At 37.1% G+C, this 18,069-nt stretch overlaps 1 protein-coding gene and 1 long non-coding RNA gene across 3 annotated transcripts in view; one reads left to right on the top strand and one right to left on the bottom strand.

The window, feature by feature from the left end:
• The first annotated feature begins 2,507 nt into the window (after window positions 1-2,507).
• LOC135092137 (uncharacterized) lies at window positions 2,508-9,905 on the top strand. Of its 2 annotated transcripts, XR_010262766.1 has the most exons (3): window positions 2,508-7,893; window positions 8,029-8,164; window positions 9,239-9,905. It is a non-coding gene; the product is annotated as an uncharacterized LOC135092137 (long non-coding RNA). The 2 variants fall into 2 exon arrangements; XR_010262765.1 differs by having other exon boundaries at window positions 2,508-8,164.
• The window catches only part of LOC135092135 (polyglutamine-binding protein 1-like), a 24,261-nt gene continuing 14,931 nt past the window's right edge, over window positions 8,740-18,069 (bottom strand). Inside the window, exons 4-6 of the mRNA XM_063990391.1 lie at window positions 16,528-16,765; window positions 15,348-15,535; window positions 8,740-9,507 (exon numbers count right to left, since the gene is read on the bottom strand). Of these exons, the coding sequence (XP_063846461.1) occupies window positions 9,348-9,507; window positions 15,348-15,535; window positions 16,528-16,765 (586 nt within the window). The 3' untranslated portion in view covers window positions 8,740-9,347. The remainder of the gene's footprint in view (window positions 9,508-15,347; window positions 15,536-16,527; window positions 16,766-18,069) is intronic.

The raw sequence follows: 18,069 nt of genomic DNA, 5'->3' as shown, positions 1-18,069 counted from the left end.
ATTCTTTCCCCTATCCCCACTTATCCGCTCTTCCTCTTTTCTGTATTATTGTATTGTATTGTATTGTTTCATTAGCAAAAGACTAAAAACTTCTAGTCTTACTCAACATTTAAAAAGGAATCTAGGATATCCTACAAAGAGGAAGAATTATGTAGACAACAAAAATAAAAATTATAGACGACAATATATATTTGGAAAAAGGGTATGCTCCTACGACTAACTTTTCACACACCAGGCGTCAGCGGAATGGCAACTCGAACGCTATATCTACATATGTTCAGAGCTGTGCGATGCTGTAGACATAATTTTTACGTGTGTACCGAAGCCTCTTGTATACATATTGCCTGCCATATTGTATGATAAGCTACTAGATTAGTTTTGCCATACGTATGGATTTTCTCGGATATGTCCGGAATTCAGGAGTCAAAATCTGCGTCCAGGGGGATTTTTTAAAATTCCTCAAACATCCGGAATTTCAGCTTTCATCAATAATATATATATATATATATATATATATATATATATATATATATATATATATATATATATATATATATATATATATATATATATAACAATTATTAAACAACTGTAGGTTGAAATGATGAGAAAGATGGAGGTGTTCACCAGTTGGCAGATGCTTTGGGCTGGTTTCGGTCATGACTTGCGTGTGTGTCCTGTATGAAACTGATGCTATCACCCTTCACGACGTCACCTCACACCAGTCTTTAATCAGCTTTGATAGAAGAGCAGGGTAGGAAGGAAGTGGGAGCTACGATCAGGTGTTAGTGAAGGTGTCCGGAATTTTGATAGTTCATATACAGTATGACAACCCTAAACTACCTTAATACCTTATTTATGAAATTACACAATAACAAAAATTTGTGTATGCCATTGAATTTCAATAATTTACGTGGTGAATATGCAAAATATACAAAATTCTATTTTCCATAAAAAAATGTTAATCTTAAAACTTCATGTGCAACTGACAAGAAAGCTAGGTGCCGCCTCTTACAGAAACACAAGACATGACATGACACGGGCAAAACAAGGCATCGTAGGTCACCATTGCTTCATTGGAGAGCTGGTGATGAATTCTGTACAGTACCCCACAGTGTAGATATGTTTAGGCGCCTTGATGTGGTGGCCCCTATTTATATCTTTGCATGACTGACTCAAATAATTTTATTTTCTAATGGTATTGGAAGCATATAAAACCATAAAAAAAAAATAAAAATAAAAAAAAAAAAAAAAATATATATATATATATATATATATATATATATATATATATATATATATATATATATATATATATATATATATATATATATATATATATATATATATATATATATATATATATATATATATATATATATATATATTATGAGAAGCTGCAAGAAGCTGTCAGGCTTATCTGTTTCCACTTACCATCCTAATCCGTAAATTTCTCTAATCTTCCGTTACAGCTTCCTGAATATCATATGAATATCATATCGTAATCCGTAAATTTCTCTAATCTTCCGTTACAGCTTCCTGAATATCATATCGTAGAGAACGTTTTTTTTTTTTAAATTACCCAACTTATTTTATTAACAATGACTATTAGTTTACTCACCTTTAGCCATTGATTTACTCGTTAGAGTTCTGAATTTAATTTTGTATGTAAGTATTTTATATTTTTATCTGATAGCGATATATTGGTGTCATCAGCATATATAACAAAGTAAAGGCTGGGCCCTACACGTAGCTTGTCATCAATATGAGATGTGTGTGTGTGTGTGTGTGTGTGTGTGTGTGTGTGTTTATTTATCTGTCTGCCGATCTCCAAGCCTCACTCACGGTTTAGATCCGCCTCCATAACTAAAAACTCCATTTTTTTTTTTTTTTTTTTTTTTTCATAGATAAACTTCACGGACCGCCCCATTCCAGTCTAAGCGTCAGTCTCGAGGTGAGTGACAACCAGCCTACATATTCACTTGCTCGTGATTTTCTAAAACCTGGAAAAAAAAAAAATGGAACTAAAAGAGATGAGAGGCGATTGTGAGTGATTTTTTTTTTTGGGGGGGAAGTGGGAGGAGAGGAATCCAAGAAGTGAAAAAGATTGGCCTGATATCGAAAATTTGCGTGTATAAGAGAGAGAGAGAGAGAGAGAGAGAGAGAGAGAGAGAGAGGATGAGAAACATATTCGTATATAATGCAATATTATTTTTACTTTTGTATGTACATTAGTGGTTGGGTGTGTGGGTGGGGAATCAGGTGGTTTTGTGTGTGTGTGTGTGTGTGTGTGTGTGTGTGTCAGTCACCTACGGTCGTCTGCTGCTCACCAGCCAGTCGTTCCCCTACGGAAAGAGCTCAGAGCTCTTACTGACCGATCTTCAGATAGGACTGAGACCACTCTCACACCACACATCAAAACAGCGAGGTCATAAGAAGATAAGAACATAAGAAATAAGGGAAGCTACAAGAAGCGACCAGGCTTACACGTGGCAGTCCCTGTATGAAATATACCTACCTTTTTCCATCTATTGTCCCCTTCCATAAACCTGTCTAATCTTCTCTTAAAGCTCTCTAACGCCCTAGCACTAACAACATGATTACTGAATCCGTTCCACTCATCTACCACTCTATTTGAGAACCAATTTTTTCCTATCTCCTTCCTAAACCTAAATTTTTCAAGCTTGGACCCGTTATTTCTTGTTCTATCCTGGTTGCTGATCCTAAGAATTTTGCTTACATCCCTTATGTTATAACCCTTATACCACCTAAAGACTTTTATCAGGTCTCCTCTTAACCTACATATCTATAAAGAATGTAAATTTAACAACTTCAATCTCCCCTCGTAAGGAATACTCCTCATCCCCTGTATCCTTTTAGTCATTCTCCTCTGTACTGATTCTAATAGACCTATATCTTTCCAGTAATGTGGTGACCAGAACTGCACAGCATAGTCTAGATGAGGTCTGACCAACGCCAAGTATAAATTTAATATTACTTCTGGCTTTCGACTTTTAACACTCCTAAAAATTAATCCTAGTACCCTATTTGCCCTGTTTTTGGCCTCTATGCATTGTTTTCCTAGACAGAGTTCAGAGCTAGCTATAACTCCTAAATCTTTCTCGTACCCTGTACCTACCAGAGTTTCGTTGTTTAATGTGTTCCTATTGTGTGGGTTTCCTCTATCTACACTAAGTACTTTGTATTTATTGATATTAAATTGCATTTGCCATCTGTTCATCCATTCATTCATCCTATCTAAATCTGCCTGCAAGGCAATGGCATCTGATTCTGACCTAATTAATCTACCTATCTTTGTGACATCTACAAATTTACTAACATCACTACTAATTTCACTATCCAAGTCATTGATATATATTAGAAGTAGCAATGGCCCTAATACTGATCCCTGTGGCACCCCACTAATTACATGACCCCACTTGGATGTTGTGCTGTTTATTACAACTCTGTCGCCTGTCACTAAGCCATGATCCTATCCAGCCTAACACCTTCCCATCCATCCCCGTGTGCCCTAACCTTGTCAAATGCTTTACTAAAGTCCAGATATGAGATATAACTATCACCATTATCTGCTGCCTCGTACACTTTACTGTAAAAACTTAACAAGTTTGTCAGGCAAGACTTCCCCTTCGTGAAGCCATGCTGTGACTGATTTATCAAGTTATGTTTGTCTAAGTGTTCCCTAATGTTCCACGCTATTATTGACTCTAATATTTTACCTACAACTGAGGTTAAGCTGACAGGTCTGTAGTTAGACGCTAAAGTTTTATCTCCTTTCTTAAACATGGGTACAACATTAGCCTGCCTCCACGTTACTGATACCGCACCTAACTCAAGTGATTTCCTAAAGACAGAAACTAACAGCTCACTAATAACCTCTTTGCATTCCTTAAGTACTCTTGGATATATCTCCCTAGTTATGGAAATATCTATCAGCTTCTCATTTTCATCTGCTCTAAACATCTGTTCACTATCTGGCATATCCTGCATGTCTTCCTGGGTGAAAACAGTTAAAAAATACTCATTCAGAATTTTACTAATCTCCCCAGAACTAACCAACTCCCCATCTGCTGCCTTTAATGGACCTATAGTATCCTTATTCTTCGTCCTGTATACCTGATAAAATCCCTTGGGGTCCGTCTTTGCCTGGCTGGCTACCTTTAATTCATAATTGCCCTTAGCTTTCCTCGTTAACTTCCTGACTGTTCTAATTCATTATATTGTGACCTTAAAACTTCTTCATCTGCCCTTAATCTCTTATATATACTTCTCTTATGCCCTATATAATGATTTAACCTAGCAGTCATGCATTTAGGATAATTTTTTTGTGATCTTATTGCCCTATAAGGGATATTTGCTAACTGACCTGTATAAACTTTATGAAATATTTATACAATTCATCTACCTTTACTTCACCTAATCCCCTCATCTCGTCCCCTACCATCCTCTCCACTCCCTCATCTACTCGCCTCGACCTCACCTCTCTCATTTCAGCATGACCTGACATTCTAACATACTCACACCTATCTCCTCCTCCCTCTCTCCTCTGCCTCTTCTGGACACATCTTCCCTCCTCTTGTCCTACACCCTCACACCTCACCTCACCTCTCTCATCTTGCCTTATCTCTCTCAACTCCATCCTGGACCTGACCTCACCCTGCATCCGTTGCCAATCAACTCCTTGTAGGTACCTTTTTAATTCCTCAAAATCTGCTCTCCTGAAGTCAGGTATTTTACTAGTGTTTTTTGCTTCTAAAAGTTTCTTCCCATTTTAAATTGTACCTAATTTCCCTATGGTCACTGTTACCTAGCTGTCCTCCAACCTCTACTTGCGTGACTGCTTCCTCCCTGTTAGTAAGAAATAAATCTAGAATATTGTTCCCCCTTGTGGGTTCTATGACTACCTGTTTTAAAAAATTATCCTGAATTACCTTAAGAAATTCCTCTGCTTCCTTGTTACCCACCATCAGACTCCAGTTGATATTCCTAAAATTAAAATCTTCTACCACACATACCTGACTGTACCTGCCTGCTCTATTTATTTCCTGCCACAGTGAGGTGTTAAATTTCCTTTGTACTGGTCGGTGGTCTGTACGCTACTCCCAGTACTATTGACTGTGATCCTTCCTTAATATCTACCCATATCAACTCTGCTTTATTATCTGTTTTAATTCTACTGTTAATATGACACTGTAATGTTTCCCTAGCGTTTAACGTGACACCTCCTCCTCTCCTGTTTTCCATGTCTTTATAGAACAATGTATAACCATCTATCTTAACCTCTGGATTAAATACTTTTCCTGACATATCTAACCAAGTTTCAGTTAAAGCAATGGGCCACATCCCTTCGGGTTACATCTCATACCTACTTGCTGCTAGGTGAATAAGGGCTACACATTAAGAGGCTCGCCCAAAGTAGAAGGCCTGAAGTAATATTAAAGTTATATTTGGCGCTGGTCAGACCTTATCTAGACTACACTGTGCAGTTCTGTTCCCCACATTACAGGAAAGATATAGGTCTATTAGAATCAGTAAAGAGGAGAATAACTAATACCCAACATTCTTGACTTTTTCCTGACCTCTAATCCTTCTGCTTATGCTGTCACCCTCTCTTCTCCGTTGCACTCCTCCGATCACAGTCTCATATCTGTATCTTGTCCTATTGCTCCAATCCTTCCTAAGGATCTCCCTAAGCAGAGGTGCCTCTGGCATTTTGCCTCTGCCACTTGAGGGCACCTGAGGAGGCACTTCATGGCAGACGCTTTGTCAACTTTACTTAAAAGTTAGATAATGATAGAGAATGGCACATTTGGGAATAACTGATTATTACCTTTCTGAGTCATTTTGTGTGTTGTTATGTGGATCACTTAAGTCATCTGACCAATCAGATTTATTTTCTCCATTTCCATGTACTCTGACTGTGAATTCTGTAAATTCCATAAATTTTCATGGCAATTTAATCATTTTTACTGTTACCAGTACTTTTTCAGTCATGTGAAGCTAAAGAGTGACTGGCAGATATTCAGGATCATCAATGTACTGGATAGGCTGACCTAATGTTTGTCTAATGGATGTTGACCTCATATAACATCTAGTGCCTATTTTCTGCTTTTTATTTCCTACTCACAAGGACAGCCTCTTTCTTATGCTTATGGTTGTGCACTAAAAGAGAGACCAATTAAAACAATTTGTTTATAAACTTGGTCAGAGGACACATTACACAGAGTTTCACAGTATAATAAATCACACCTATGTAACAGTGTTTAGCCGTCTTTTGGTGTTCCATTTTGGTACTTCTGGTACATAAAAATTCCATCAACTATGAAGCTCAGAAACTATAGCTTTCCAGGTGTAATTCATACTCTAGATCTGTCTTTTGGCTACAAGGATGCTCAGGGGATTAGTGTTATCAATCTCAATGAATATGCAACAAACAAGGGGCCCATTTACATTATGTGAGTATTTCTAAGAGACAGCATGCCAAATCACATCCCTTACCATACCTGCATGTGGATTGTAGCATGGCCAAGAGTGGCAGAATTCCCCAGAAATGTTTCATAGGCACCGAGGAGTGCATCTACTGATGAGGTAGCAACAAGTGATTTGTAGTTTGCAGATCTTCACTGGTGTCTTTGATGGTCACAGACCATCGGAGAATATCAAAGTACATTTTTAGATCCTCCTGTTGATCAACCTGAACACCTCGTTACTTGACCTTTTTCTCGCATGTAGTGCAGATATGCCATGGGTACCTTTTTTTATTTCTTTTGGGTTGCAGACTTTTCAGAGTATTTTCTCACTGAATTAAACAGTCCAATGGTTTTGAACTAGTTCCACCTTTGCTGACCATTATTTACACTCTTGCCTGAGCATCCAGCTACAAGACAAGATCATCTGCAAGATTGAGGATTGAAGTAAATAAATGTCATAGATGTCATACAGTTTCAGTTAAATAAATGTAATGAAATTATCTTAAGGTATATTTGCATATGTACTGTGGATTGCTGTCTGGTGCAACCTCCCTTGGACATGGGGTATGTGTCCAGATATGGGCTCTTAGTTTCAGCTTTTAACTGTTGCCCAAATCTTCTGGTAATTTTCAACAATATTCTCAGTGAGGAATTCCACTCACACTGGTGAGAGAAATTAGAAAGTTGTGTAGTGAGGCTGAGGGGGAAGGGAAAGCATGCAATTAACAAGATCAGAAGAGCAGTTAGTGTAAAAATAGCAAGAGATACAACATGGGTGATGAGAGAGGCTGAAACTGAAATTAAAGGAGAGGAGTCCTTAAGATGAAATGTATTTTATTTCACTTTGTCTGGAAGAGCAGTGTGAGTGGAATCATCCCCCCCCACCTCCTACCTACATGTGAAGCATACTCCATACATGACAGATAAGGTCCAGTATTGAGCAGGCATCTGGGGTTGTGGAAGGAAAAAAAAAAAAAAAAAATGGTGGAGACAACTCAAAACTTCTAACTTCATAGAAGCTATTTTAGCTAGAGATGAAAAGTGAAGTTTCCACCTTTGATTATTAGTAAATGGCAAACCAATAATGTTCATTGTTGAAGAGGAGCACAGTTAAGTGTTACTGAAGAAGAGGGGATACTTATGGAATGTTTTGCCACGGGTTTGAGTTTTTGAAGCAATGAATAATACTAAGTTTTCTCTGTCCCAATCATACACAGCTCTGTGGTGAAAGAGTGATGATCCAACATGGCTACAGAAAATTGCTACCGACTGTGGGCATTCCCTAGAGATGGTCACCAGGTATTACAAGATGGGTGAAAAGGTGGCTCCAGGGAAACAAGGAGTTGAAACCCAGACTCATTTGAGGAATATGGAGGAAGAGATGTACAATCCACAGGAGGTGGTGTGTGGCTGAAGGAGTGTTGTGGTTGAAGGACACTCTCCTGAGATTTAGTGGATATTCCAGTATGACGTGAAATTATGATGGCCATATATAGTAAAACCTGATGTACTGATCATGTATTCATCCTTTTCACAGCTCTCCAAATATCATTGAGGAGGTTGAAATAAATGAACTGGATGATGAAGCCCACATATCAAGGGTGCTAGTGGCAGAGGAATTTCTACAACCTGCATAACCTGATGACCAAGTTTCTGTCACATTAAGAGAATGTGTAAGAAAATAAAATTTCTTTAGCATGTTGGTTGTCATCAAAATCTTACATAGGTATGGTTTATTATACTGTGAAACTCCTTGTGTAATGTGTCCTCTGACCAAGTCTGTTTTATGATATCATTGAACTCTCTTTATTCTAAGAGTGAGCTCTTTAAGTCAGAGTGAATTTTCATATGACTTGACCCTCATTGGGGACTACTGGAACCTTAGCCTCAAGCAAGGGAGATGTCACCATGTTAAATGAACATCTTGCAAAAAATTGGATGCTGCAGTTTTCTGGAAGGAAGTGCAGCAGGCTGTGCTTGTCTGTGATAAAGGGCAGTGGTTTGGAGGGAAGTGAAATGATTCATGGTGGATCATAACATCTATGCATACTGGAGCAAACAACAAAATGATGACAAAAATATCAAAAAGGCTTGGTGAGCAATGAAAGTGTAACACCTTTTCACTGGAATGACTTGGTTACATTTTGTAAATATGTTTTGAAAGGAAAGTCATTAGTAACTCATGACATTCACAACTGTTTTTATAATTGTAGTCATTATGAAAGGAAAGCCATTAGCGCCTTGAAAGTGACATTCATGACTTTATTTTTGTATTTGTACATATTATAAGAAAACAATTGCTGCTTACTTATAAGGAACATTTAAGACTTTTTGTGAAATGTTTATACTTGGAACATTGTAAGGAAACATCACTCATTCATTCATAACCATTTCATCTCACTACATTCATTTCATTCATTCATCCCATCAACAGCAGTTATAATAGAGGTATTGGTGAAAGTTTTCTGAAAAAAAAAAAAATAAAATAAAATGAGTGTAGGAGAGAATTGCAAGGTCACTTGGAAGACTCTCCATTTATTAGACACTATAGGTAATATGATGATGCTCACTTCCAGTCCAAGTTCACCTATAGTGCTCACTGGTCCTGCTGCAGGACTAACTATAATGTATCCCAGACTGTCAGCGAATGCCCTTGGGATCGTCTAGATTCATTTCAATTCAGGCTCAAAAAGACTGGTAACACCAATTTCTTGTTGTACATAAATGTAAAACATGTTCTCTTTCAGGGACTTGATTGAAGGTCAGACTAGATGGTGAGCACTTGCAGTATCACTAGTCCTATACAAATCTACTAGAGGAGGATAGGAAAGTTCACAGGATGATGTTAGTGGTACCCTACGCCTTCTTGGGACCAATGGTGGAGGCAGCAGCGTTGGCCTTGAGCACGGCACCAGGTGATGGGTACGGGCGCATCTGGAAAAGTGGACCACTGGCTGTCACATCAGCTCCAGTGCGTGCCTCATTCTTCTGTGGCAATCCAGATGACCATGTGCCTCTGTGGGGAATAGGACCATCAACATTATTACACTGCCACCTATATAACTAATCACTGCTATCACTATAACCCTTGTCACAACCACCATTATCTCTTAGGAACATCAATATTATTACATTACCACCTGTATGACTAATCCCTACCACTATAATCCTTATCACAACCATCATTATCACCACTGTTAATGTCATGACTACCATTTTCACCATCTTTATGAACATCTTCACTTGTATCCAGTCCTAAAGTGTGCAGCAGTGTCCATGTGTTACCTTCATCACAAAAACATATATGTTTAACTGATTCAGAGGTTTCAGTAAGGCTTATTATTATGTTCTCACTTTGTTTTGTGGCAAGATAAGTTGAACCTGCCAATAAAAAATTAATGATGTATGGGTTAAGCTCTTTATTGTTTCCTACAGTTCTTGAAATCTTGTCACATATTAGTATAGAACTCCCATGGGTGCAGAGTGAGACTGAGGCAGAGGCTATGTCTAGAAGGCTAAATGAGCATAAAATAAGTTATTACTTCACATTAGAATAGTGACAATGTAGACATTAGAATAGTGACTGGAGATGTACAGCAGTGTGCTCTCTGAAGAAAGTGTCATTCTCAATTCTAGTATATGTAAATTGTATACAGGGTCCACAAGAGATATATTGGGATTAGGGGTAAACTGCAAAATACTGAAACATTTTAATATGAAATGTGTAAGAATGGTAAGAAAGCTAAAGAGGAACAGTATAAATGGCAAAGTCCTTGAATATCTTCAGGAATTCTTTGATTTGGAGGATGTAACTTGTGCAGGAGGCAAAACAAGTACTAATGCAGCAGCAAGAACTAGATGTGGATGAAGAAAGTTCTAAAGTGCTGTGTCTACTGACACTTTGGGAGACTCTCCAAGATCCAAGGGGGACTTATGTGTGACCTGTGTGAGGAGTGTAGTGTTGTGTGTTTGTGAAACCTGCATGATGAAGGAGAATGATGTTTGCAGATGAAAGTAAAGAGATATGAGGATTGATGTATATTGTGTCAAACAACAAACATGAGATAACAGACAGTGAACTGAGTTACCCAGAGTTACATAGATACATGGGTCACAACAGACCTTGTGGTCCTCACAAGGTGACCTGACCTTGGACTATTTAAGTGATAACAGAAGAAAAGGATAACAAAGCAGAAGGTTCTCTCCCCACCCTCCGCTCCTTCTGGCATAAGCTGTACAGGAAATGGGTTGGAGAAGTAAAAACCCTGAGGAAATTTTAAAGGAAAGAATGAAAATAGATGAAAAGAGGTACCCCATTTCCTGGAGGCAAGGAAATTAATCTCAATAAACACTGTTAACCATGGATCTGAGGCAAAATATTTATCAAGATGGCATTTAAAAGTCTCTACTGTGTTACAGTCTATCACGTCTTGAGGAATCCCAGTCCATAGATAAACTCGTACAGTGTTGTGCTTTGTCAGAGATAGGGTTCTTGTCAGGTTGCATTTTTCATTTTTTTTATTTACCCTGTAAAATGGGAAAATGGTAAATTATTTCAAATATACATATATATATATACCATATATTATTCCCATGCCATGAATGAAAGTGTGGCTACCATACGATTTTGATTCTTAGATTTTTTTTTCCCTTTTCTGAGCTCATGATATCAGACTAAGGATGTGGAACTTTATTTTTAAATTTTTTCAAAGCTTTTGTTTCCACCTTTACGAAGACTTTCCACAGCCCTATAGTGTGTGTAATAAATAAGTACTTCTTTACATTACAAATACATATGAATAAACAAGATTATATGTTCAATAAAATGGTTGGATGTGGATCTGGCAACACCTCACATTTCAAGGCTGTAGTTCCTACACCTGCAGTTCTCAAACAAAAGAAAATACTATGAATTTTACAATTATCAGTTTTTCTTTCTGATTACTCTGGTCTTGTTCCTATTTCTTATGTGTTACTGATCACAGATTTCAGAAGTAACTTCCTACGAAAAAGTAAATTACTTTTTTTGTGATGATTTTTGGGGAACACAACAGCCTGCCCTGTGTCGTCATCTCTACAACAATGTCAGTGTGCCAAAACATTTACAACCAAAATCTTTACCTTTCTCCAGTACAGTAGCTTTCAGTTTCCTTTTATTGCTTTGATATTATATACATGTTGACATAGGCATAAAAAAAAAAAATAATAATAATAATCCCCAAATATATCTCAGTTCCTACAGAAGTATTCAGTCTGTAATAACTCCAAGCCCAAAAGACAGGTATGTATATGAAAACATTCACTCCTGACTTGTCAAAATATTCTTTGTTACTGTTAGTAATAAGTCATATATATATATATATATATATATATATATATATATATATATATATATATATATATATATATATATATATATATATATATATATATATATATATATATATATATATATATACAAACAAAACTGAAGGCTGTAAGATTGCTTGAAAATTAAATCATATATGTATGTACTAAACACTTCCCTAAGAGGTACGTATATATACATACTAAACACTGTACAGGTTAACAACACAATGGAAAAATTTTTTTTTTTGATTCAAGAGAACTGAAGGATTTCCCATCAAATTTGCAACCATTTCCTCATGTGTAATTTGAAAAATCTATCATGAAATACTTACTGCAGTTCATGTTGTCAATGCCTTTGATAATTTTGAACACCTGTATTTAGTTGCCACTCAATCTTCTTTATGTTAATGGGAATAGATTAAATAAGATGCTTTTCATCTGATTTGTTTCTTAGACCTGGTATAATTTTTGTTATACACTGAACTCATTCTAATTTATCTATCTTTCTGGTAATAGGGCACCATGCTTGAACACAATATTCCAGAAGGGGATGGACCAAGGAGTTATACAGAGTGAGGATCATATCTTTAGATTTATATTCAAAGGATATGCTGATTAAGCCAATCAATTTGTTTACTTTCTTTACAACTTTTGAACCTTGTTGGCTAGACTTTAGGCTGCTTGATATTGTTACTCTTAAATCAGTTTCATTATTTACACTTTTAAGTTGGGAACCATTCATGATATACTTTGCTTTCTCATTTTGATATCCTACATGAAGCACTTTACACTTATCTGCATTACATCTCATTTGCCAGGTTTGCCCCCACTCTGACAACTTGTCTAGATTATTCTGCATTTCTTTTACTTGTTCATTAAAGACTAAAGAATTAACTATTTTGGTGTCATCAGCAAACTTCGATATTATGCCAGTAATACCTTCATCTCTGTCATTTATATAAACAAGGAAGAGAACAGGTCCTAAGACTGATCGCTGTGGCACCCTGTTGGTTACGTTGGTCCACTTTGATGCTTTTCCATTTATTACTACTCTTTGTTTATGGTTGTTCAGCCAGTCTTCTATCCATCTCAACATGTTTTCTTGGATACCATGCAATTTTAGTTTAACAAGTAAATGTTTATGGGGGACTTTGTTGAAGGCCTTTTTGAAAAACAAGATATGTTACATCTATTGCTTTACTTTCATCATACTGGTTCAGAATATCATTGAAGAAGTCTAAGATTCGTCAAACAGGAGCGTTTATTATGGGAGCTGTGTTGAGTACTTTTAAGTAGGTTCTTTTCTTCTAAGTAATTAACGAGTTTGTTCCTAGAATTTTCCATATGACTGAGATTAAGCTAATTAGCCAATAATTGCATGGTAAAGATTTACTGCCTTTTTAAAAAATCTGAGTTACATTAGCTGAGAGAGAGAGTTGAATGTATTAGTTCAATGATGAGAAGTAGACTTAAGTGTTTTGGATATGTTAAGAGGATGGTGGAGAGTTACTAATAGAAAAAGAATTGAAGAAGAGTTTAGTTGATAGAGTTTTTAGATGTGAATGAAGTTCTCAATGATCTAGGCTTGCACAGGGAGGCTGGTAGAGGTGATGCAGCCTGGTGAGCTGCTGCTGAGTGAACAGCCAACACAGAGAAGCAAGTATGGAGCCTTTCAAAATGATGGTAATGATCAATCACAAATCAGAAGATTCTGTACATATTCACACATCATACCAAAACATATGACAACAACAATATAAGGAGAAAGTCACTATGTTATATATGGATGAATATTATAAGTATTGTGAAAACACAAGTACATAGCTCTCTCCAAGTACTTGCAATTACAGTATTTGTGTATTTGCATGTTCCTGGATTTTTATCCTATAACACTTATCAGCTTATTTTCACCTTCAATCTTTCTCCACGAGTTGTGAAAGCAGTAATGATGGCAGTGATCCCCCCCCACACACACAAAAAAAATAAATAAATAAAATAAATAAATAAATAAAAAGTCAAGAAAATGGAAGGAATTTAATAAATACTGCATGAAAATATATCAATGGTGGCAGAAGCAGCAGTGAGTGTTCTTTTTTTTAACCCTTACAGTGTTGGCTTTATAAAGATCTGTAACAGAAATCATGAAAACGTCATTGCTGCTAACACTTCCATCCTGTACCGTATTTGATGGCTTATGAGATGCATGGGCTTATATGATGCACCTCTGTTTGGGCAGGCTTTGAAGGGGAGGGAAAAAAATAATAAAATAAATAAATAATAGTAATAATAATAATAATAATAATAATAATAATAATAATAATAATAATAATAAATAAATAAATAAATGTGGGTTTAAGCTCTGAATATGAAGTGAAAGGTTTCACCTGACATATAAAGTTCTCTCATATGTACTATTCAGATTCTTATTAGATCCCAATATTGTATATTTAAAAACTTTAATATCTGCTAGGACCTACCAATACCAGTCCTAAGACCAATCCTGCTGTGACGTAAACAAATATGGCATAGGCAGTGACATTGTCAGAGCCAAGTGGGGTAATAAAGTTTGTCCATGATCTTTTATCATCATCATTCTACACATAATTCTAGTAGTAATATTTTAGTACATTTTCAAAGCATAAGGATGTGTGAAAATAGATTTACCTTATTCTCTACAACTTATTTTTATTTGAAATATTCAGTACAGACCATCACCATGAGCTGCCCTACCTTGTGATGCTCTCTTCACTTATAAAATCTTTTGTTTTGTTAGGTAGTAAGCTACGTTCTAAAAAAGCAATAGTTTCTCATTAGCTTCAAGTTTTGTTGAACATGTATACAAGGTAAGAATGTTAAAAGATAGGTGCAATTTTAGATGTATGGTGTGTCTTACCTCAAGGAATAATGACATCATACTAAGGTACGCTGTGAATCTTGTGCGTGTTGCCAGGTTTGGTGTGTAACCGATCATGAGTTTGTTTTGGTACATGCAATGTAAGTGTCGTCACTTAATTCCTTCCTGACTGGTGTTATTTTATGTGAATTACTGGTAAGTACGACCTGTTATACAATATTACCTTAAAAAAAAATAAACAAAATAAATTGTTTTTGTGCAGAAGCAATCACCACTTTGTTTACATGTGTGAAGATGTTTGGGATTTGATTTAAGGGCCACTATTTCCATAGACTTACCACTAGCCACTGCTCCAAAGCTGAACCTTGATCTTATAAGATGCAGGCTCATTTTCTGAGACTTTTTTTGGGGGGAAAAAAGGCATGCCTTATAAGCCATCAAATACGGTATATTTCTATACAGTATTTAACACTTACATCTGTTTGATTCTTTCCACCTTCTTGCTTGATTTTTTTTGCAGAAATTTATCATTTGCATCAGTATGCCAGTGGCTGGAGCAATGTGAATTATATACACAAAAACAAAGAAAACACACACACACACACACACACACACACACACACACACACACACACACCTTCACCACCACTCACCTGCCACAGTCCCCATAGGAAGCAGGGTCCATGGGGTCCAGCTCCTCAGTGGGTGGTGGCCGGCGTCCTCCTCGGCGGTCTCTCCCTCGGCTACGCTCTTTCCCCTTGTCCCTGTCCCTACTGCCCCCAGTACGCTCCCACCGCTCCACCTCTCTCTTGTCTCTCTGGCTGCCCTCATCTCCAGAGCCCTGAGGAAAGGGAAGGCTGAGTGAGGAGAAAAGAGCTGGTGGAGTTGTGAGCTGGGAGAGGATGGCTTAGTGTGGCGCCAAATTGGAAAAACAATGTTAAGTGCTATTCATTGGGGATGGAATAACAAGGGAAGAACTTTAGTCTACCCAACACAAGTTGGGTAGATTTATTATATATATATATATATATATATATATATATATATATATATATATATATATATATAATTTTTTATGTAGGAGAGCAACAAAAATCCAATAAAAAAAAGCCCACTGAGATGCCAGTCCCAGAAAAGGGTCCAAAGCAGTAGTCAAAAATTGAAGGATAAGTCTCTTGAAACCTCCCTCTTGAAGGAAATCAAGTCATAGGAAGATGGAAATACAGAAGCAGGCAGGGAGTTCCAGACTTTACCAGAGAAAGGGGTGAATGATTGAGAATACTGGTTAACTCTTGCATTAGAGAGGTGAACAGAATAGGGTGAGAGAAAGAAGAAAGTCTTGTGCAGTGAGCCTGTGGGAGGAAGGGAGGCATGCAGTTAGCAAGATCAGAAGACCAGTTAGTATGAAAATAGCGGTAGAAGATAGCTAGAGGTGCAACATCGCAGTGATATGAGAGAGGCTGACGACAGTCAGTTAGAGGAGAGGAGTTGATGAGACAAAAAGCTTTTGATTCCACCCTATCTAGAAGAGCAGTATGACAGACATGACATGATCATACTTCCTCCAAATTGGATTTGTTTCACTAGTATCTTTCCTGTATCTTCACACACAGTATGTACACCTAAGTTTAAGAGAGAAAGTGGGCATATAGTTCCTCTCAACATCATCGTCAGCATTCATAATGTTACTGTGCAGCATTGTCATCACCTCTATCCCTCTACCATCACATCTCTCATCAACACTTTTATCCTACAGTCTCAATCTCCACCAACATTTATTCTTTCCATCACTACCATCATTTTCTCTACCAGGTTCTCCCCTCCCATTAGTACCTCAGATTTATCACTGCCATGTTCTTCTCCATCAGGACCTTCCTCATTCTCCACTCTTGTCATCTCAATGTCATTATCCTGCTGCTGGCCAGTCCCTGAGGTGCTGCGGTTCTTGTGCATCTCTGCCACCATCTCCTTGCGCAGGGTGCCAGCAGAACGGGACACCTGGCAGCGGGGATGGCCAGGAGGCAGCCATGACACCAGGTCTGTCTCAGTGTTCCAGTAGTAGTACCGGCCACTGTGTAGGGGAGAAAGGGATGGCTTACCTTAATAGTACCTGGTGAATGTAGCCTAAATTAGCATTGTCTCATAAATTGAATCTCAAAGAAAGAAGGGGAAAAAAAAGCTACATTAAACTTAAAAGATAAGATAATTACTATACTAAAATAGTTAGTCCTTATAGCGTGACAAAATGTGTAGGCTGTATTAAGTTTCATACATAAAAACGAGTAATTAATGTTAACAGGTGTTCCCTTGCTTATTTTAGTGTTCATTCAAATTACTTTAACAAAGACTGAGACATTTATATATCATTTGAAAGTTTAGAAGTTGCTCTTTAGTATGGTATAATCATAAATGAGCAAATGGAACTTATATATACATGAAAAAAATAAAATAAATAAATAAAACAAGGGAAAATTTTGTATGGGCATTCTTTTATTTTCTTCATTTTTCACTCAAAAATTACAATGAAGCTTTCTGAAAATGGTCCACAAGAGGCTGGATTTTGTATAGCTGAAAAGCAGGATCTGTTTTTGGAGACATTTTTTCATTATAACTGAAATGAACAAACTCAGTAGCAGCTGAAACCTTGTTTTACTGAGAGGAGGACTGAATCATGGCGTTGACTGGCTGGGGCTAGAGTAGTCCCAGTATGACATAAGAATTGGTTTTCTAATTGGCCCCATATTCATTATTACTGCTAGAAATAAAATTTCTCTGGGCTGTTTTACCTTCTGTGATCCATAAATATACCACAGACTTTGTTTTTTTACTCATATACTCAGCATCTTTATGAATCCACTGTTCTGCATACCTATTTGTTTGTAGAACCATTTTATCTATTATATCAGTAGTAAAAAACTTCCTAAAATATTCAGTAGGCATGACATCACTCTTAGGTGGGTGTTGAGTTCACTGGCTCCTGTAAAAGGAACACTGATGCCCACCCTCCCATTTCTGCAGATGATGCACCAGCTGACTTGCTGGCTTTGTCATCACTACTTTCATTTACACTGCTTGCTGTCGAAGTAGCAGAATCATCATCACCCTGTATTCCACTGTTAGGTAAGTCATCTGCATTAAATTCCTCATCACTAGTTTTGGTATAATCATCAAATTCAATTTCCTCTAGAATGGAAACCTCCAATGTCACCTCACACTCATCATCAGACGTCATCATCATCACTGCACCATCTACTCTTGTCTGGATCAATCAGAGAGAGAGAGAGAGAGAGAGAGAGAGAGAGAGAGAGAGAGAGAGAGAGAGAGAGAGAGAGAGAGAGAGAGAGAGAGAGAGAGAGAGAGAGAGAGAGAGAGAGA

Source organism: Scylla paramamosain, chromosome 39, assembly GCF_035594125.1.
Source record: "Scylla paramamosain isolate STU-SP2022 chromosome 39, ASM3559412v1, whole genome shotgun sequence".
Lineage (NCBI taxonomy): Eukaryota > Metazoa > Arthropoda > Malacostraca > Decapoda > Portunidae > Scylla > Scylla paramamosain.
Note: the sequence above shows the minus strand (reverse complement) of the source record. Positions and strands in the feature narration are given on the sequence as shown.